Below are 21,872 nucleotides of genomic sequence, written 5' to 3'. Positions count from 1 at the left end.
CCTGCCCCCTAGCCCCAGGGTGGCCAGGCCTCTTATTTTGGGATGGGATCCCAGGGGTGGTGGGCCTCACTGGCTGAGGAGGCGGGCGCTGAGGGATGTCTCACCCTCCATACTCTCACAGCACTGAGTCCAGATCCCAGACCTCCCAGCAATGAAATGACACCATGTCTGTCCCAGTCAGTCACTGAGGTCAACCACCTGCCTCCTGACCATGAACCCAGGCAGGCTGCCTGTTGGCTGGGCTGGGCCCTGACGTTCAGAGCTGGCTCGGCTGGATCTCTAGGTAGGAAACAAGGGCCCTGGGCAGGTGTGTGGGAGAGGGGGGAGGGAGGGAAGGGACAAGGGCTCTGGGGAGAGGCCCAGTGCCTTAGGAAAGTCTGGGGGACTCCAGAGCCCGGATTCAAAATCCAGTCTGGTTTCTGATCGCTATGGAGGCCCCTCCCCCCCTCCACTTTTCTCACTTTTAAATGAGCATTGGGTTGCCCTAGGGCTGGCCTTGAACTGGATTCCGCTGGGAAGTGGCTAACCCTAAGGAAGCCATTGAATCTTTCTGGGCCTCAAGGCCAGCTTTTTCAATTTGTTTTTGTTTTGGGGAATGAAGTTGGACCAAATGATTTCCAGCATCCTCAGGAGCTTTATCTCACATGGGCCGATCTGTGCATGGCAAATGCGGGTGCTCACCCGCGGCCCTACGTCCGTGGGCCCCTTTTCTGGTCGAGTCCCACAGTATACACAATTGTAAGTCCCTTCCAGTTCCTGAGCCTTGGAGGTTGACCTGAAATGGAGGAGGCAGAGAATGAAGGTTCTCTCCCTGCCCCTTCCTGGGATTTCCCATTTGTGCGCCCCGAGGCTTTCTCTCCTCAGGGGACCCAGAGACCTCTCATCTCAGCTCTTGTCTTCCCCAGTGGTGCAACTGGTCTACAAATGGAATCGCAGGGAGCCACGCCTACGAGGTGTGGGGATCTCACCATCGGAGTCTGTTCTTATGCACCTGCCCTATTGCATTCAATACAATTCTGGTGGGTGCTTCCCTCTGTGTGCTCCAGTCCAGGGGCCATGGCTCGTTGGTGGAGTTCTAGAAATTTACACAGTCACCAGCGTGTGCATACAATACATTTTCTATATAGACTCAACAGGTGACTTGATGATGATACATAGGACAGACAGAGGGGTGAGGGTGGGTAATGGGAGATGACATATATTCCGTATTGGTCCTTTTGGGTTTTATTTCCCCATGTCCCTGTCTCGCTCACCCGCTTAGGACTACGGGTCCTGAGCTCTGGAGTGCCCTGTGGGTCCATGCCTAGCTCCCCATTCTTACCCCAGCCGGCCTCCCAGAGGCTCAATATTGTACTGGTCAGCCGAGACCTGAGCAAGCTGCGTCAGGAGGCAGAGGACATTACAGGAGGGGGGCGGCTTCCATGAGCTCCTCCAGGTCCATTAATGGCTCAGCCTCAAAAGGCCCTGGGCCTTGAAGAGCTGGGGTGATCCTGACCCATCCAGGCCCATGTTTTCTCTGGGTCCTTCTGATGAGGTTTAGATTTGGGGAAGGCAAATGAAATTAGGGTTTCTGGTGGTCAGGGAGTTAAATGAGATCAAGTGGCAGGTTCGGGGTTCAGGGAATCAAATGGAGGGGTTTGTCTCCCCTGGAACCCCTTGGGATTCGGTGCAAGCATAGGTTCTCTGTAAAGGAATTTACAGACTGGAAAAGCTAGATTGATAAAAGAGGTTTATTATGTATCAGGCGTAAGGTTAAATGTTCACAAGGGTAGAGAAAACAGAAAGAGGTCTGCAGTAGCTCCTAGTGCCAGGCCAGCTCCAAACAAGAGCGGGCCTTAGTCATTCTTTCTAAGAGTTTCTTTGGGCTGATAAAAGCTCGTGGGTGAGTCCCAGGCTAGCCTTGCTGGATTTCAGCTTCCAGTTGGAATTTGAATTAACTGTGTTTCAAGACCGAGCCAACCCCACCCAGATAACCCGATGAAGTTGTTTGTCCTGGGATGTCCTCCTTCGCTGGAGGCAGAGCTAAGATTTTCCTTATGATTTTCAGCTAGTCTCATTCCCCCCGCCAAATCATCAAAACTTAAACGTCAAGGGAAAAGGACTTGGGATAGTCCCTTTATTGAGGCAGATTTTCCTAAGGATTTTCATAGGGTTCCAACCTCTCCTCCTCATGCGATAACATAGAGGGGATGAAGCTTCCCTTCTGAATTTCGAGTGCCTCAAGAGATCATGGTAAGGAACAGACATCTTAGACTACTTAGAGGCTTGGAGACTTATGAGGTGCCATTGAGAGCACTGAGGGTTTTAGATGATCGGCATTCTAGGTACCTCCCACTCCCTCTCCCCTTCTCAGGGGGACCTGGAATCGCTCCCCATCCCCTAGCTCTGATACCATCCTGTTTTTGTTTTTTGTTTTTTTTTTTCAGTTAACAATGTTGGTATGCTTACCCAACACGTCCTCCAGAAGGTACTGAATGTGGAGAACGCAGGCAAGGTAGAGGAAGCCCTCCTTCTTCACTCCCTCTTTCCATTTCTCTTCTTTTCCCTTATTCTTGCCTTCTTTATCTTGCTATCTTTATCTTTATCTTGCCCATTTCCCATCATCCACTCTTCCAACCCTTCTACCAAAACCAATCAGGGTGGACACTGATCTGCTTTTGCTTCTGTGGCCAGGACGATAACCAATGTGGCAAAAACGAGGCCTTCCAAATCCTGAGGGATTGGGTTCAGTTTACTATCAGTTACTTTTAAAATGTGGGTTTGTTTTCCTTGGGCCTTGGGCCAAGATTAGGGGGAGGGGATTATTTGAGTGCTTGGAGAAAATTTCATAAAGGAGATTGGGGGGGAGGGACGGGGGAGAGGGAGCCTTGAAAGATGAGAAAGAACTTTACATCTGGCCAAAATCCAAGCATGAATCCATAGCCAGGCTGCTCCCCGGGGGAAGTGAGAGCCACTGAGGCCTGTGGAAAATAAGTTGCCTTCTGTCTTCCCAGACATTCTCAGACTTGATGAACTGCAACATGCTGTCAATGGTCCAGGTGAGACTGGGGCAGAAAAGAGACAGGGAGCATCTTTAGCAGGGGATGGGAGTGGGGGGAGGAAGGATGAGGAGGGTTTCGGGGACACATGCTTTCTGGGAATGGACTAAGGGTGGCTCGATTCCTCTCTTCCTTCCCAGATGACCCGGATCATCCTGCCACAGATGGCCGCCAGGTAGGGGCTCAGCCATCCCCTTCTCCCCGGCTCTAGGTCCCACCTTCCCATCTATACAAAGGGAGGATCCAAGTCTCCACTCCCTCCCATTCCTTTGCCCTTGAATCACCCACAGTCCTCTTCTCTAACTCCGCAGGGGCCGGGGAGTGATCATTAACATATCCTCCGAGGCGGGCAAACAACCTGTTCCATTCTTTGCTTTATACTCGGCCACCAAGGTAAATGGGTCCCCCATTTGAACCAGACCTGGTGCACTTGTAAGGAACCGGGAACAAGAAAGAGGGTCAGGCATTGAGATGGCCTGAATGGGGTCAGATATGGAGCCCAGAGACATGACAGGGCCCACTCTGCCTCCAGTTCCTGCAAAGTCCTTGAGCATGCAGCTCTCTCCCTTATCCTTCTACTGGTTATAAAATGAGAGAGGACTAATGATCCCCATGATTCCTTTCTGAGAGCTGTGACCTTTACCCCATTCACTCACTGTCCCTGTAAGTTCAGTAATCTCTTACCGGGAGGCTCCATCAAACGATCCCGCCGAGCAGGGCCCCAGGAGCCTCTGGGAGATGGCAGTGGAAGCTGAGATCATTTCTCTTTCAACCCTGATAACGCTGGCCACATGAGGAAGGACACCGGCGTTTATTAGAAATTATTAATGTCTCGCTGGGCTCCGTGCTCAGCTCTGGGGATAGGAGTAGAAGTAAAACAATCAGTCTTGAGCTAGGTTTGGGGCTGGGGGAGAATGGTCATTTTGAAATCAAGAAAGACCTGATCAAGGCCAGGAGGGGCATAAAGGCCGTCCAGTCCAGGGACCTCCACGAAATGGAGGCTCCAGCTAGAAGTAGCCAGTGAGAGAAGGGTGACCACTCTTGCAGGGGAATACTCCCTGGCCAGCGGGCCAGATGGTGGGAAGGATGCTCCAGGGTGAGGAGCCCCCAGGGGCTGGCAGCAAGAAGAGACAAGACTTTGAAGTCCAGGAGGTTAAGGCAGGAACAGAGGGGAGCGAGATATTCCAGAAGTGTGTGAATTAGGTGAAGGAACTGGGTGCTTCCTAGAGTGGGGAGTGGGACACACTAAGTGTCTTCCAGCATGTGAAAATGTGATGCGTAGAGGAGCCATTCATTCTGCTTGGGCACAGAGGGCGCTTTACAGTTTACTTGCTAGATAAGAAGAAGCTATTAAGAAGTTTTTTGAGCAGAGGATTGATGTAGACCCGTCTACCTATAATCAAAATGATCCTCACTGAGGTTTGAAGGACAGAGAGAAAGAAAGGACTTGGGAGGACCTGTAAGGAGGCTATTCTGGTGGACTAAACAGGGGGTCATGAGACCTTGGACCAATGCCGGGAATATGGATCCCCCCCCAAGACCAAGACTGGATACTAGCAGAGGGGAAAGGTCAGGAACACAGATAATCCGAAAGCTCCAATGAGAGGAGAATGGCTGGAGAGTGGTACTGGGGTCGGAAAGAAGGCTGGTTAAAGGAAGGGGCAGCACTTTTTTCATCCTGAGTCCTCTGGAATCATCTTGGATCATCGAATTGATCCAAGTAGCCAAGTCCTTCCCAGCCGATCATCATTCCAATACTTCTGTCACTGCACAACGATCTCCTAGTTTTTCCTTACTTCAGTTTGCGTCAGTTCATGTGGGTCTTTTAATGTTTTTCTGGAACATCTTTCTAAATACATCTTAGGGCACAGTGGTTAGCCGTTATATGATTATATATATGATATATTTATAATATATGATACATGATATGTAATATATATGATTATATGCCACAACTTGTTTAGCCATTTATCGATTGATGGACTTCCCTTCAATTTCCAGTTTGTTTTTACCAGCACAAAAGGAGCTGCTATAAATATTTTTGTACCTATAGGTCCTTTTGTTCCTTTGATGTCTCTGGGATACCGACCTAGTAGTGATACTGCTGGCTCAAAGGCAGTATCTGGGGCATAGTTCCAGATTGTTGGACCATTGGCAGCTAGGTGGGGCAGTAGATAGAGCACCAACCCTGACTGAAGTCAGGAGGACCTGAGTTCAAATCTGACCTCAGACACTTAACACTTCCTGGCTATGTGACCCTGGGCAAGTCACTTAACCCTAATTGCCTCAGCAAGGAAAAAAAATGGTTGGACCGCTTCATTTCTCCACTAGCAATTCATGAATGTCCATATTTTCCCTCATATCTTCCAGCATTTGCTATTTCTTTTAGGTATGAGGTCATACATCAAAATTGTTTTAATTTGCCTTTTTCCTGTAGTTTTTTATTTGACTGTGACTATAGTAAAAAAAATTTTTAATAACTTTTTTCTTTCAAGACTTTTTTTTCCTTATGACTATATATAGCTTTGGTTTTTTTCTTCTGAGAGCTGTGTTCATATCTCTTGACGATCAATCTGGATTTTATTTTATTTTATTTTGGATTTTATTTTTTTGACTATCAATCTGGAAATGGCTCTTATTTTTATACAATTGACTCAGTTCTATACTTAGGATATATTTGAGAAGTGAGGGCTTTAATACAGAAGCTTGCTTTAAAATTTTTGACATTATTTCATTGTCTATGGTATCTTTCAACAAAATGTAATTTTCCTGATTGGGCCACTGGGTGGTACAGTGGGTAGTGCGCCACACCTGGAGTCAGGATTACTTCTCTTCGTGAGTTCTGGCCTCAGACATTTATGAGCTATGTGACTCTGGCCAAGTCATTTAACCCTGTTTGCCTCAGTTTCTCATCTGTAAAATGAGTCAGAGAAGGAACTGGCAAACTACTCTATATCTTTGCAAAGAAAACCCAAAGGGGTCATAAAGAGTTGGAGTTTTCTGAGTAAAAAGAGGTTTCTCTGATTCTCATTCTCTCTGTGTGTCTCTGTCTCTTTGTTTCTCTCTGTCTCTCTCTTTCTCCCCTATAAAAGCTCTTCCTTGAAAGCCTTTTTATATGAGAAAATTTCCCCCATTCTGCCTCTCTATTCTTCTTCCTCCATTACATCCCTCTTTTTTTTTTTTTTTTTTAACCTCTGCACCTTTTTTCTGCCTAATAATGATAAAGTTCTTAGGCATTACATAATCCTTTTCCCATGTAGAAAAATAAACAGTTTTACTTTATTGAGTCTCTTCTGATTACTAGTTCATGTTTACCTTTTTGCACTTCTCTTGAGTCTTCTGTTTGAAGGTTAAATTTTCTCTTCAGTTCTAGTCAGGAATGCTGGGAAGTCTTCTATTTCATTAAATATCCATTTTCCACTGAAGGATTATGCTCAGTATTACTGAGTGTGTGATTTTTGATTATAATCCTCGATCTTTTGCCCTCTGGAACATGATATTTCTTTTTTCTTTTTCTTTTTTTTTTATTAAAGCTTTTTCTTTTCAAAATATATGCATGGATAATTTTTCAACGCTGAACCTTACAAAACCTTGTGTTCCAAATTTTCCCCTCCCTCCCCCCATCCCCTTCCCTAGATGGCAGATAATCCAATATATGTTACACATGTTAAAATATATGTTAAATCCAATATATGTATACATATTTCTACAATTATCTTGCTGCACAAGAAAAATCAGCTCCAAAAGGAAAAAAATTAGAAAAAAATGCAAATGCAAGCAAACAACAAAAAGATTGAAAATGCTATGTTGTGATCCACTCTCAGTGTAAGATATTTCCAAGCCTTTCACTCCTTTAATATGGAAACTCTAAATCTTGTGTAATTCTGACTATAGTTCTACTTTATTTGAATTTTTTCCCTTTATATTCCTACTTATAATATTTTCATTTTTGACCTGGGAGCTCTGGAATTTGGCCACAATTTTCCTGAAAGTTTTCATCTTGGGATCTCTTTCAGGAATTGATCGGTGGATTGTTTTAATTTCTACGTTACCTTCTGCAACTGAGATATTGAAGCAGTCTTCCTTTATAATTCATTGAGATATGATGTCTAGACTCTTTTCTGATCTTGGCATTAAGGTAGTCCAATAATTCTTTTTTTAAAGTATATTTATTTATTTTTAATACACATTGCTTTATGAATCATGTTGGGAGAGAAAAATCAGAGAAAAAGAGAAAAGCGATGTGAGAGATATTAAAAAAAAAAAAAACAGAAAAAAGAAGTGAACATAGCATGTGCTGATTTACATTGACTCCCTAGCTCTTTTTCTGGATGCAGATGGTGTTTTCTATAAAGTCTGTTGGGATTGCTTTGGCTCACTGAACCACTGAGGAGAACCAAGTCTTTCATAGTTGATCATCACACAATCTTACTGTTATTGTGTACGATGTATTTCTGCTTCTGCTTGTTTCACTCAATATCAGTTCATGTAAATCTTTCCAGGCCTTTCTAAAATCAGCTTGTTCATCACTTTTTATAGAGCAATAATATTCCACTACCTTCATGTACCACAGCTTGTTCAGCCATTCCCCATTGACGGGCAGCCACTCCTTTTCCAATTTTTTGCCACCACAAAAAGAGCTGCTGCAAGCATGTTTGCACATGTGGGTCCTTTCCCCCCCCCCTTTATGATCTCTTTGAGTTACAGACCCAGTAATGACACTGCTGGGTCAAAGGGGAGGCACAGTTTGACAGCCCTTTGGACATGGTTCCCAATTGCTCTCCAGAATGGTTGGATCTTCTCACAACTCCAACAGTGCATTGGTGTCCAGTTTCCCCACATCCTCTCCAACATTTATCATTATCTTTTCCTATCATCTAGTCCCATAATTCTTAAGTTATCTCTTCTTGGCTTAATTTCCCAGATCACTTGTTTGTTTGTTTGTTTGTTTTTTTAATGAGAAATTTATCACTTTTTTTCTATCTTTTCATTCTTTTGACTTTATTTAATTCCTTCTTGAAGTCTCATGGAGTCATTAGCTTTCACTTGTCCAATTCGAATTTTAAGGAATTCCTTTATTCAGTGAGCTTTTGTGCCTCCTTTTCCATTTGGCCAGTTCTGTTTTTTAAGATGTTATTTTCTTCAGTATTTTTTGTGCCTCTTCCCCAAGCTGTTAACTCTTTTTTCATAATTTTCTTTCAACATTTACATTTCTTTTTCCAATATTTCCTTTACTATTTATATCTCTTTCCTTCAATCTTTTGGGAAGTCTTGTTGGAGTGTATGTATTCAGTTATGTCCAACTCTTTATGACCTCATTTGGCATTTTTCTGACGGAGATACCGGAATGGTTTGCCATTTCTTTCTCCAGCTCATTTTGCAATTGGAAAACCGGGGAAAACAGGGAGAAGTGTCTAAAGTCACAGAAGTGATTTTATGATACCGGAAACATTTGCCATTTCTTTCTCCGGCTCATTTTGCAATTGGAAAACCGGGGAAAATAGGGAGAAGTGTCTGAAGTCACAGAAGTGGCTTTATGACACCGGAAAGGTTTGTCATTTCTTTCTCCAGCTCATTTTGCAGTTGAAAAACTGAGGAAAACAGGGAGAGTCACCTAAGTAGTACATATCTGAGATCAGAGTTAAACTCGGGGAGATGGATATTCCTGACTCCAGGTCCAGGGCTCTCTGTACTACCTGCCTGATTGTTGGACTTGGATCCAATTAGCATTTTTCTTTTAAGCTTCTTTTTGTGGCTGTTTCACATTGTTGGCTTCTAAGTTTATGTCTTGATCTTCCCTGACAGTGTGGCAGCTTTTTGTGGATAAGGGTTTGTTTGTTTTTTGGGGGGTGGGGGGGTTGTTTTGGGTGTTGTGTGAAATTTTTCCAGCCTATTTCTTGACTTTGAACTTTAAAGTGGAGCTCTGCTTTCCTAGGAGTGGGGAGCTGTCCCGAGCTTTTTCAGTGCTCTGTTTTCAGAGCTGGTTCTGGGAGTCTGTAAATTGTGGGTGTTTCCAAGGTGGTGTGATCTGGGGAGAGGTGTGCTTACTGCTATCCGGATCTGCCCTCTGGCCTTGGAACGGGAAGGGTTCCTGCTCTCTTACAGTCACCAAGGCTAGTGTTCCTCTGGAACCATGCCCAGGTCCCCTGCTGCCCTGTGGGCACGAGTACTGCCTTTCCCTTTGCCTCCATGCTGAGATCCCTGCTTCCTTGTGCCTGATTGCTGGAACTGCTCCCCAGAACCATGACAATTGCCCAGTGCCAGGAAGAAGTCCCCTGTCAGTTGTTTCTGACCAGTTGTCTGAACCCCTGCAACTGGTGCTGCTGTCAGCTGCCTCCTGGGCCCCCCACTGGAGTCCCTGCCATCCACCCTGAGGTTTCAGACCCTTCCTGATGACCCCTAAGTTGTCATAGGGAAAATGTCTCCCCGTGACCTCTTGTTGGCTCGCTGCTCCAAAATTTGAGTTGAGGCGTTCTTGGGAAATTGTTGGGCAGGAGATGTGGGGAGAGTTCAGCTGGTCCCTCCTAGGTCTGACACGCTACGTGTGGGGTCCTCTGTGGCTGACATCCTCCTTCCTAGTCCCTGCAGTTCCTCCATCCTCTGCTTCAAAGTCCCCCCAGTCTCTGTCACTCCCAGTCCGAAGGCCCTTCCCGGCTCTGCCGTTCTCCTTTCTGAGCCCTGGCCAGACCCCAGAGACCCCCACTCTAGCACGGTCTTGAGCCGGAGGCTCCAGAAGCCTAGAAGCCTCCTCACTGTCACCCAGGGAAGGGAAACAGGTCCTGGCAGGGGAGAAAATCCAAGTGCGTTGTTGTGCTTTTCCCAGGGCTCTGAGCTGCAGGGAATTCCGAATAAGTGATTGAAGAGAAGGTAAAGATGCAGCGGAAGGGAGGAGTGTTCCCGGAGCACCAGCAGGGCTGTGACAAGGACGGGTCTGACCAAAATCAACTGAGCTCCTATTGGGCGGGTCCACAGGGCCGGCTCTGATCCAAGGGATTCAGCAGATCCAAGAGTGGCTATATATATAGTGGGAAAGAGACCCATGGGAACCAGATGGCAGCTTGATTGAGACCACTAGGGGGCATCCCAGTGCACAAAGCACTGGAGCCCAGAGCCTCACTGTTTGCCTCAATATCCTCATCTGGAAAATGGGGATAATAAGAGTGCTCCCTCCAAAGGTTATTGTGAGGATCAAATAAGATGATAATTGTAAAGCACTTAATGAAGAGCCTAGAACATAGTGAGTCAGAAGAGCTTGACTGAGGCAGACAGAGGCAATGTGTGAGCCGGGAAGTCTGGGAGGCTGTATTTGAAGACAGGTCCTCCTGCTTCCGGGTCTGGTGTCCTCTCCAAGCAAACGCCTCCCCCCATAATAATAGTAGCTGGCAGAGCCCGATCCAAAGGAGTTTTGGCAGGCCGGAGCCTGGGCGGAGGCAGAGGGGAGGTCTAATAAGCTGAAACTGCGTGGAGATGGATGTCGCCTTTTGTTAGGTGCAGAATACGGTTGGTTGGGTCGACAGTAGCTTATCTGAAAAAGTTCTGGAGGTTTCAGTGATTGCAAGTGCAGTGTCTGTATTATTGTGACCTGGCAGCCAAAAAGCAAGTTAGGTCTCGGGTTCCGGGAAGAAGGCCGTGACACGTTCTCGGAACAAACTGTTGCTCAGTAGCATTATTCTTCTCTGGCAGGACCACGTCAAGACTCTTGCAGTCTCTTCTGAACACTCTCCTTTTAAAAACAATTAATGGCATTTTATTTTTCCAAATACGTGCAAAGATAGTTTTCTCAACATTCACCTTTGCAAAACCTTGTTGAATGTTCCCTATGCTTTGGGAAGAAAACCGGCAGTCTGGAAAACATCCGGGAATGTGACAGACCTTCCAGGATGTACCATAGGAGACCTGTTTACAAAAGTAGGAGAGCATCTTCGCAGTCCCCAGATGCTAGGGTCCCCACACCAAAAAAGCCCAATCTTTGCCTTGTGTCGATTTTGATGAAGCTTATTTAGGAATATGGGCACTAGGTGGCGCCATAGTGTATAGAGCGCTAGGTCTAGATAAGGGAAAAGTCATTTTTTTTGAGTATAAATCTGAGTTCAGATATTTACAGTGTGACCTTGAGCATATCACCTATGTAAAATGGGCTGGAGAAGGCATGGCAGATTGCTCTGGTCTCTTTGCAAGAAAGAAAGGAAGGAAGAAAGGAAGGAAAAGGGAAAGAGAGAGAAGGAAAAGGGAAAGAGAGAGAAGGAAGGAAAAGGGAAAGAGAGAGAAGGAAAAGGGAAAGAGAGAGAAGGAAGGAAGGAAGGAAAGAAAGAAAGAAAGGGAGAGACAGAGAGAAAGAAAGAAAGAAAGAGAAAGAGAGAAAGAAAGGAAGAAAGGAAGGAAGGGAGAGAGAGAGAGAAAGAAAGAAAGAAAGAAAGGAAAGAAAGGAAGGGAGAGAGAGAGAGAAGGAAAGAAAGAAAGAGAAAGAGAGAAAGAAAGGAAGAAAGGAAGGAAGGGAGAGAGAGAGAGAAAGAAAGAAAGAAAGAAAGAAAGGAAAGAAAGGAAGGGAGAGAGAGAGAGAAGGAAAGAAAGAAAGAAAGAAACATTCCTAAATGAGATCACTAAGAATCTGACAGGACTGAAAAATGAGTCAACAATAAACATTTAGGGAGAGATTTTCTCTCCAGATAGAATGTAAACCCCTGGTGCCTATGTGAGCAATAGTGATAATGGAGTGTTTACCATTTCCTTCTCCAGCTCATTTTACAGATGGGAAAACTGAGGCAAACAGAATGAAGCAACTTGCTTAGGGTTACACAGCTAGTACATCTGAACTCAGGAAGATAAATTTTCGCCACTCCAGGTCTGGTGCTCTGTGCATTATGGTGCCCCCTAGTGGCCCCAGATAAAGGCTCTTTGGGACTTTGCATCCTTCACACCTATGTCTTCCACAGGGAAGGGGAACCCAAAATTCACCGCAGCAAAGTGTTTTAGAAGTCCATCTTTTCCAGAAGAAACTGAGTCCCAGAGAAATGATTTGCCCACACTCAGTCGGCTGTTAAATGGCCGTCCTGAGATGTGAACGCAATTCCTCTGCCTCTAAATCCAGCACACTTTCCATTTTGTTTCTCCAAATCTCATAGCAGAGTCTGAGGAAGACAGTCAGCACTTAATAAATGTATGGGACACAGCATGTAGGCACTTAATAAATGCTTGTGAGTCGGTTGGTTTTTCTCTGTCCGAAGAAGAGTCGTGCTGTCTCTGAGGTTCTTAATGCCTCTTAAGGGGAGTCGGAGTCAGAGCTGAGGGGAAGCTCTGGGCAGGGAAGGCTTCTAGAAGTCAGGGTGGAGGAGGGGCTGTGGATCCAGAAACACTGTGGAAGAGCTCAGAGAGGGCAGCGAGCCCTGGGGGTCAGGGTGGTCAGGAAGGGCTTCCTGGAAGGGAGAAATCTGACCAGACTTTGAATGACACAGGAAATTGTCAGGGTCAGTGGAAAAATTCCTCTATTGTTTTGGGAACCGCAGGGCGGCTAGGTGGCGCTATAGCGTGTAGAGTCAGGAAGACTCTTCATGAGTTCAAATCTGGCCTCGGACACCAGCTGTGTGACCCTGACCAGGTCACTTCACCCTGTTTGCCTCAGTTTCCTCATCTGTAAAATGAGCCGAAGAAGGAAATGTCCAAGTATCTTTGTCATTTTGTGACCAAGTTTTGTTGTTCAGTCATGTCCGATTCTTTGTGCCCAAGGAGGAAGAATTCGATGTGACTTAAATGAGTGAACCCCAAGGAGAGGCCAGTCTTACTACAGTGTGGCTGGAACATCCACGAGCCGGAGAGAGTGCCGATGGGGGCCAGGAAGACCTTGAATCTGGCTCAATACAAACTCCCCTCCTTTAGCCTGCACCTTCCTTCCCCAGCATTATTGCACACAAGCATAGTAGGATCACAAATGGAGAACTAGAAGAGCCCCTAGAGGCCATCCCCTTATTTTACAGATGAGGAAACTGAGGCTTGGGGAGCTTAAGTGACTTATCCATGGTCACACAAGTGGTAAATCTCAGAAATAAAATTTGAGAGCAGCCCGGAGCCAGCCTTCTTCCCACCGCATGCTGTATTTTCCCATCTGTACGATGCGTGCTAGAGCCCGATCGGCTTTCTTGCTGCATCCCGTATAGAACATCGTACGCCCCACTCCCCCACTCCCTCTCCCTACTCATCCCACTTCTAAGAATGTCCAGCTTCCTCCAGATACCACTGTCTACATCAGGGCCTTCCCGATCTTTCACCCTGTCCCACGCGCTAGGGTTTCCCTTATCAGTTTTGTGCTCTTCGATAAATAATAGTAACTAGCACGTACAGAACACTCCAAGGTTTGCAGTGTGCTTTACAAGGATCCCATTCGACCCTCATAAACCACCTTGGGAGGAGCTGCTATCATGATGTCCATTTTACAGATGTGGAGCTTGAGGCAGAGACGGAGGTTCAGTGACTTGTTTAGGGTCACACAGCTAGGGCATGTGTAAAGCAGAATTTGCACTCGGATCTTCTTGAAGCCAGATCCAGCACTGGCCATCGTGCTCCTAGCTGCCTATGTATGTTTCTCGGGATGGCGTGGACGTCCCTCTGAGGGCAGGGGTTGCTTTTTTAAATTTAATTTTATTTTCTCTCCAGTGTCCAGAGGATCTCCTGCATATGGCAGGCGATAAAATGCTTCCTGGCTGTTCGATTGGTTACTAGAACCATCAGATTTATCCCAGAAAAGAAGAGGCTTCTGATGGGAACTCGCCCCCAGGATTTGGAAGGATGTTATGTAGAGCCCTGTTAAGGAGAGCTGCCCAGAGTGGAGCGGGCTGCCTAGGGAGGGAGTGAGCTCCCCGTCCTTGGAGCTCTTCCGGCAAAAGATAGAGGGCTACGGCTCAGTGAGAGAGCTGCATTCTGGGTCCCTTCTGATGCTAAAACGCCTCCCTCTCCCTCCTAGGCCTTCATGAATAGCTTCTCTCAGGCTATAGCCGTGGAATACCAGTCCTCCGGAGTCATTGTGCAGGTACGGTGTGGGGGTGAGCGGGAGGGCTTTTGTGATGGTTAGGGCGGGAAGGGATGGATGACGGGAAGGTCTCTGAGATGGGGAAGGGCTTGGGATGGGGCCACAGGGGCCAAGGCCAATGGGGTCAGTGAGAGGCTGGGTCAGGGACCGGGAGGGTGGGGGCAAAGATGGCCAAGCAGGTAAAGGGGGGAGCCTTGGGGAGGTGGCGAGAGCGAGTTCTGACCCTTCTGTGCAATCATCGCTTTCTTCCTGCAGACCGTCACCCCTCTGATCGTTTCCAGCAACATGAGCCAGATGCCCCCCATCAAATTCTTGGTGAAGTCTTCAGATGACTTTGTCAGAGAAGCCTTGGACACCGTGGGAGTCTCTAACTTCACCACTGGGTGTTTCCTACACTGTGTCCAAGTGAGTGACTGGGGCACCCAACATGTTGAATGAAGGGGGACATGTCCAGACTGACTCCTAGCTGGAGGGGTTGGGGAAGGGAAGGAAGGATGGAAGGATGGAAGGAAGGAAAGAAGGAAGGATGGAAGGAAGGATGGAAGGAAGGAAGGAAGGATGGAAGGAAGGATGGAAGGAAGGAAGGAAGGAAGGGAAGAAGGGAAGAAGGAAGGAAGGAAGGAAGGAAGGAAGGAAGGAAGGAAGGAAGGAAGGGAGGGAGGAAGGAAACATTCATTAAGCCCTTCTTACCTGCCAGATGTGGCTAATAAATCCTTTACAAAGATCTCATTTAATCCTCCTAACAATCCCTGAGAAGGTAGGTGCCATTATTTTACAGTTGAGGAAACTGAGGCAGAAAGACATTCAGGGACTTGATTTAAACTCAGACTCCAGGCCCAGAACTCTAGCCACTGTCACCTGTTTCCACACACCTGGATAGAAGTTGGGCCTGAGGGAGGGGGAGGGAGAATATTTTTGAGCAAAAGCAATGGGCTCCAGGGAAGATTGGGGGGCATGAATGAAGTCAGGGGCCTGCCCCAGGTGCGGGATCATGAAAGAACATTGGAGTGGGATTCAAAAGACCTGGGGTTGATTAAACCCTTGCCTCTCCATTCACTGGGCCCATCATCAGCCATTTTGTCCGAGGTGTGTCTGGTACTATGGAAAGAACACTGGATTAGGAAATCCCAGTCCCGGGTGTGAGATCTTGAGCAAGGTGCTGAATATCTCTGAGACTCAGGTTCCTCATTTGTAAAATGAAGGGGATGACTCATGGGCTCTAAAGTGGTGATTCTGAGACCTAAGACTCCAGAATTGTTTTTTTTTTTTTCCCCCTTGAGGCAGTTGGATCAGTTAAGGGACTTGCCTAGGGTCACACAGCTGGGAAGTGTTGAGTCTAGGACCAGATTTTAACTCAGGTCCTCCTGATTTCAGGGCTGGTGCTCTATCCACTGCGCCACCTAGCTACCCCCAGAATTGTTTTTTAACTTGTGAAATGAGGGTGGCTTTTGCCAGGTGATCTCTGTAGTCACTTATAACTCTGAGTCCTCCTTTTGGGGAGGATGGGCTCCTGGATCTGGATTTCTTAGCGGGTAGGGAACTTCCGGTGAGGGCTCTCTTCTCCCCAAACAAATCTAGGGTTGTTGCATTGCCCGGGTCACCGAGTGGGCCCCACATCCCGTCAGTATCCATGCTGGCCCCTTGGCCTCTTAGCTCTTCCACCACATTGTTTCTGGGGTGCTCAGATGTTCTGAGAAAGTCATCAGAGCAAACCCCCACCCCCATCTGACACGGAGACTTCAGACTTCAGGGGTCACTGAAAGAAGTGACCCCTCCCCACCAGACTTACAGTAGGCACATTAGAACCCTTTCTCGGGTGCCAGTTGTTATTAGGCAAAACAGTGGGGACTCACTTACCCAGAGCCTTTTGTCCAATGCTCCAATCTCCAAGAGCTTAGTTTTGGGGGGGGGCCTCAGTTTTAAAGCCCAGAATGCTCGAAACTTGATTATCAGGAACACAGCCAGCTCTACGAACTCCAATGATGTAGGATGCAGTTAGCTAGAACTCACTATAAGTAACTGTAATCGATAATCGAGAGTTCAGATATCTAGAACATAAAGGCTCCGTCGGCTCTCAAGAACTCAGTCCTTCAGAATTGGGGGCACTAGGATTTAGTTATTTGGCAAGCTGTTCTGTAGAACTACCTGATGAGATCCCCAAAAGAAACACCGGTATGAATGGCACAAAATGTGTGTGTGTGTGTGTGTGCAAGCTTCTGCACTCCCTCTGAGGAGAACCCGTCAAGGATTTATCGGAACCTATTGACTCTTGTTCAACACAAAATTGTAACGATGCTGGGGCTGTGATTCTCTAAATCCAGAGGAGAGTCGAATCGGCAAATTAGAGAAGCGCAGACGATCCACTGAAAGGGGATGGACTTGGCGTGCAGATCCACACAGAAGGTTTAGGATGTGGCCAGTGGGGGAATTTGCTCACACTTCTCCCAGAGCCTTTTCTCTCTCTTTCTCAAGAGGGGGAGAGGAGTGGGAAGGAGAGGGAATAAATAGATTTAATTTACTTTTTTAAAAGCTTAGAAAGGACCCATGGAAGCAAAAGACAACAGACAAGACTGAGTCTTAGAAAGCCAAGTTCTTATAAATTAGGATGTTAGACAAATGGGCTCGGGAGAAATGGTATGGATGTCTTTTTTTTTTTTTTTTAGTCAATCAGGGTTAAGTGACTTGCCCAGGGTCATAGAACCAGTAAAGGTCTGAGACCAGATTTGAAATCGGGTTCTCCTTATTCCATGTTCTGTGCTGTATCCACAGCAGTACATAATGCTCTAGTGAGCCATTTTAGAAAGCTCACCAAGTTTTTTGTTTCTGTTTCTTTAAAAGAAAATGAATGTTTTTATGTTTATACATATTGGATTTGATATATATTTTAACGTTTAATATATATTGGATTGCTTGTCATCTAGGGGAGGGGATGGAGGGAAGAGAAAATCTACAACACAAGGCTATGCAAGGGTTAATGTCAAATTATCCGTGCATATGTTTTGAAAAAAAAAAAGCTTTATAAAAAAAGAAAAAAAAAAAAAAGAAAATGACTTTTTGATCCTTTTAGGAAGCTCCTTTAGCAAGGATCCTTTTGATCCTTGCTGGCAAGGATTCGCATGACCACTTTGAGACCAGTTGCCTCATTTTACAGAACAGGAAGCTGAGGTCCCACAAAAGGGCACAGGTTGGAAAATTCACAGTGAGGCAGCGGTGTGTCAGAAAAAGAGCTGAGGGTATTAGTGGACACAAACTCCACATGAGTCAGCCATACGATGGGGTACCCAAAAAAGTGTAAAATGGGGCACAGCTTCCTAGTTGTAGTCCTCTATATTTCATCGGTTCACCTGGATTTAGTTCTGGGCACCGTGGTTTAAGAAGGATCTCAATGTACCATCGAAGGTCCAGTAGTGGGCAGCCAGGATGGTGAGGGGCTTGGTAGCCACGTTATACGATCAGGTGTCTTTAATCTGGGAAGACACAAGGCGGACGCGGAGGCTGTAGGAGAGGGATTCGTCATGTTCGTTGGGCTCAGACGGCAGGACTGGGAAGAAAGCATGGGAAGGGGAAGGGGAAAAGGAGGCTACGGAATGACCAATTTGGGCTTGAGCTCCAGGCGCGCTTCCTGATGAGAGCTGTCCCAAAGGTCAAGGTTCTGCCTCGAGAAGCGAGATCTTCCAGGCGACGCTTTGAGTTTTGTAAAGATTCTGTTCCTATCTGGGCCGTCTGAAATGACCTCTGAGGTCATTGCCCCATGATTGAGGGGAAGCCTTGACTCCTTCCCCTTCCCAGGGCTGCCGGCCCAGTCCCAGGGTGCTCCAGCACCGATGCGATTCTAGTTGTCCAATGCCTCCTGCCTGCCAAGCCTTGAAGTGAATAGTCTGTGCTCAGGAGCGCTCCAGCTAACGCCAAAATGTTACGAACCGTGGGGACATAATTTATACAATGTTAGAGCATCCGAGAGCTCGCCTCCCAGATGCGATACAGTTGTTCTTTTAGAAACAGCAGGAAGATTAGGACACAAAGTAACAGTCCCTAACTCACATGCCCAGAAATCCGAGGGGCAGCAAAGTGGCGCTGCAGTGGGTGGGAGTCAGAAAAGTCCGCTCTTCTGAGTGCAAATTCAGCCTCAGTCCCTTACTGGCTGTGGGGCCCCGGGCAAGTCACTTAGCCCTGTTTGCCTCAGTTTCCTCATCTGCAAAATGAGCTGGAGAAGGAAACAGCAAAGTATGTTTGCCAAGAGAAGCCCAAAGGGGTCACAAAGAGTTGGACGTGACTGAAAACGACTTAACAAGAACAAATGAGTGATTATACTTTACTACTTTTCACATCAGAAGGGAGAGGAAGGGGAGGAAGCATTTCTATAGCAACTACTATACACCTGGCGCTGTGCTAAGCCCTTTACAGATATCTCATTTTACTTTCATGACAACCTTGAGAAATAAGTGCTATTATTGTTATCCCCATTTTATAGTTAGGTTTTGAAACTCAGGCCGATTGAGAGTGGGTCACATGGCTGGGAAGTGAGACTTTCTGACTCCAGGCTCAGCACTCTATCCACTACATTACCAGCTGCCTCATCCTCAGCTTTCTCTGCTCCCCAAGACCTCATCCTCTGATTGACCGGCTCTTTCTAGAACTTCCATTTTGAGGAGAAAATCCAGACAACTGTTGTTTTCAGGCCTCTTTTCAGCTGCATTGTAGACCCATTTGCATAGAACTTCCCCTATCTTTTCCCTTTCCCCCTTTGAACTTCTTTATAGGTATATTCTTCCCTTTTAGAATGGAAACTTCTTGAGGGCAGGAACCGTCTTTGTTCTACTTGTATTTCTACTTCCAGTACTTGACCACAATACCTGGCAGTTAGTAAGATCTTAATAAATACTTATTGACTGACTAGCAGTATACTATATAGCATGCATATGGAAGATTCTTAGAATATCAGAGCCAGGAAGACTCTTAGAATAGGAGATGTCAGAGCTGGGAGGACCCAAAGAATAGAAACTATTAGAACTAGAAGGAACCTTAGAACAGAGAACGTAAGAGTTGGGACTTTGGATATGGAATGCCACAGGTCTTAGAAGTGGGGATTTCAGAGCTGGGAAGGGCCTTAGTATATGAAATGTCAGAGTTGGGAGAGCTCTTAGGACAGGGGATGTCAGGGCTGGGAGAGCTCTTAGAACAGGGGATGTCAGGGCTGGGAGGGCTCTTAGAACAGGGGATGTCAGGGCTGGGAGGGCTCTTAGAACAGGGGATGTCAGAGCTGGGAGGACCCAACAAATAGAAACTAATAGAATTAGAAGGGACGTTGGAACTTTGAATATGGAATGCCACAGTCCTTAGAAGTGGGATATCAGAGCTGGGAGAGCTCTTAAGACAGGGAATGTCAGAACTGGAGGGGGCTTAGAGATCATTTAGTCTAGACTGACAAACTCCTGACCTGAAAAATTCCAAAGTGCTGCCCAAACCAGATTAAAATACAATTGGGAAATGCTTACCAAAGTAAATAAAACTTAATTCATAGCTAATGTTCATCCGTGATCTCCTAAATCAGCAATTATCCGCGAAACTCTTTCTCAGGGACTTGTCTGAGGAGGTCCCAAGAGGGAAAGCGTGGTGGGCCCCCGTGCCCGGGGCCTGAGTCCAGGCCAGATCCAGGTCTGGGAGCCGGCCTGAGGCCAGGGGTGCCTCCTGACCCCTCTGCTCCCTCTTTTTTTCAGAGCTTGCTGTTGAGTCCACTGTTGTCCAAAATCAAGTGCACCTCCCAGATTATGGCATTCTTCTCACCTTTCGAACAATTTAGAAGAAGCTGAAGCTGTGGGAAGCTGTCAGGTGGAATCGGAGGCCCTTTGTTGGAGGAGGGAAATGTGACTAGTGCTTCTGGGAAGAGGAGACAAACAGAGGGGTCTCCTCTCATTGGCTCATCCCTTTGCTCTGCTTCCTAGAGTCCCTTCTAAGAGCAGCCTCAGCTCAAGAAGCAACTGTTGTAATTTGCCATAATAAATGACTTTCTCTCCATCTTATCAACCGTTGGATGGCTAAGCCCACTCATCCCCATCCGGGTCTCATCCGGGTCCGTGGTCCAAATGGGAATCCTGGGTCTGAAGTCACCTCCACCCCTCGTTGTTCCCAGGTTTGTTGCACAGAGCCTAGCAGAAGCTGCCCAACCTTTCTTCCCCGCCGGAGTCCTTGCTGTGGAAGGGGCCAGAGAGGGCAGGAGGGAAGGGGAAACCCAGGGGGCCTTCTTGTCTCCTACCTCCTGTCCCTCCTCACAAATTCGGGGCTGGGCGAGGGCAATACCATTTACCAACCTCGGGAGCTCTGGTTCTAGGCTTGATGTCAACTCTTTCTCTCCTTTTCTCTGTTACCCTGGGCAACTGACTTCCATTGTGGGGATTCCCAGCCCTGACATCCCCATTTCTAAGGACCGTGGCGGGCCATATTCAAAGTCCCTCCCAACATCCTCGGGTCTAAGGTCCCTTCCAGCTCTCATAGTCTCTATTCTCGGCTCCCTCCCAGCTCACATCCCAAGAATCTTCCTTGTACGTGCTATATATTATATACTGCCAGCCGGTCAACAAGCACGAGGTGGGAGGTGATAGATTGTGATGATCTCCTTGCCAGCCCCTGGGACCAGCCCCTTTATAGTTCTCTAACCCTAGTTCTGACATTCTGGGTCTTGGGTTCAAGCTGGGACCTTGCCCCCACTTTGGACTCCCTCTCATTTTGCCAGTGGCGATCGGAGAGGAGAACACATTTGCCCAGAGTTGCTCACCAAGCCCACCCAGGGAGGGGCAGGGCCCCAAACCTTAGGTCTCAAGGCTGGCTCCCTTAGAACAAGCAGAACCCTCCCGCCTGCACCCACCCGGGGCAGATCACAGCTCCCTCCTCCTGTATTCCACCCCTGCCACTGCCCACCGCCTCTTCTCCTCTTCATCTCCCCCAGACAGCCTTCACCTCCCCCTCACTATTTCCAATACCTCGGGCTGGAAGCTGGGAGGGGTGGCTCCCAGAGGGCAGAATTTAGCCCTCACCCTTGGCTGCCTTTAGCTATCTCCCCTCCCCCTCCCCTTGAGGAAGAAAAACAAGGAAACAAATCAAATTCCTGTCTCCGTCCCGGGGCCTCTGGAGACTCAGGAGGGAGTCACCGAATCCCAGAGTGTCAGGGCAGGAAGGGACCTCAAAGGTCATCTTGGCCAAGATCCTCTTGACAGATGGGGAAACCGAGGCCAAGGGAAGGGGTGTGAAGTGGCCTAGGGTCTCAGGCAGGCAGAGGAGGGGCAGGGCCCAAGCTCCCACTCGTAGCTCCTGGGCCAAGGATTTTTTCCACTTAACTAGAGGCTGGGAAGAAAAGGTTGGAGAATGTCTTGCCCCCCCTTCCCCCAACCCTCTGCCTGGCAGGGATGGGTCCAGGAAAGCTTCTTGAAAGCAGTCGGTGGGGCAGCCCAGCTATGGTATTTTGTAGGATGCCTCTTTTTACGGGGCCATGGGAAGAGCACCGAGTTCACCACCTTTGCGATCTTGGACAACTCCCTGTTCTTCTTAGGACGTGTTTTCCTTATCTGTAAAAGGGGGAGATTGGACTAGCCCTTTCCAGCTCGTCCAGTAAGTCTAGATAGCTGAAATCTTTGGGGGAGGGAGGGAGAAGAGTACGAGGGGAACCCCCTTCCTTCCTCTTCTCAGTCTGTTCCCTTCTTTTGACATAGGAAGCAGATGAAATGCCCTCGGGAAGGAGAGTCACATGAAGGGGACCTAAAGCAGAGGGGTAGCTGGGCCTGGGGCCACGTTCCCCCCCCCCCAGACTGGGAATCCTCAGA

The 21,872-nt window shown here is 47.3% G+C and overlaps 1 protein-coding gene across 1 annotated transcript; it reads left to right on the top strand.

Annotated features, from left to right (window-relative positions):
• The first annotated feature begins 2,317 nt into the window (after positions 1-2,317).
• Positions 2,318-20,078, top strand: LOC100923950 (very-long-chain 3-oxoacyl-CoA reductase-like). Its single transcript, XM_031963211.1, is given in 9 exon segments — positions 2,318-2,324; positions 2,427-2,494; positions 2,994-3,038; positions 3,179-3,213; positions 3,350-3,431; positions 13,993-14,058; positions 14,314-14,440; positions 14,443-14,463; positions 19,776-20,078. Coding segments are annotated over 8 exon segments (513 nt in total). The 5' UTR covers positions 2,318-2,324; positions 2,427-2,440; the 3' UTR covers positions 19,859-20,078.
• Positions 20,079-21,872: the final 1,794 nt, after the last annotated feature.

Source organism: Sarcophilus harrisii, chromosome 3, assembly GCF_902635505.1.
Source record: "Sarcophilus harrisii chromosome 3, mSarHar1.11, whole genome shotgun sequence".
NCBI lineage: Eukaryota > Metazoa > Chordata > Mammalia > Dasyuromorphia > Dasyuridae > Sarcophilus > Sarcophilus harrisii.
Note: the sequence above shows the minus strand (reverse complement) of the source record. Positions and strands in the feature narration are given on the sequence as shown.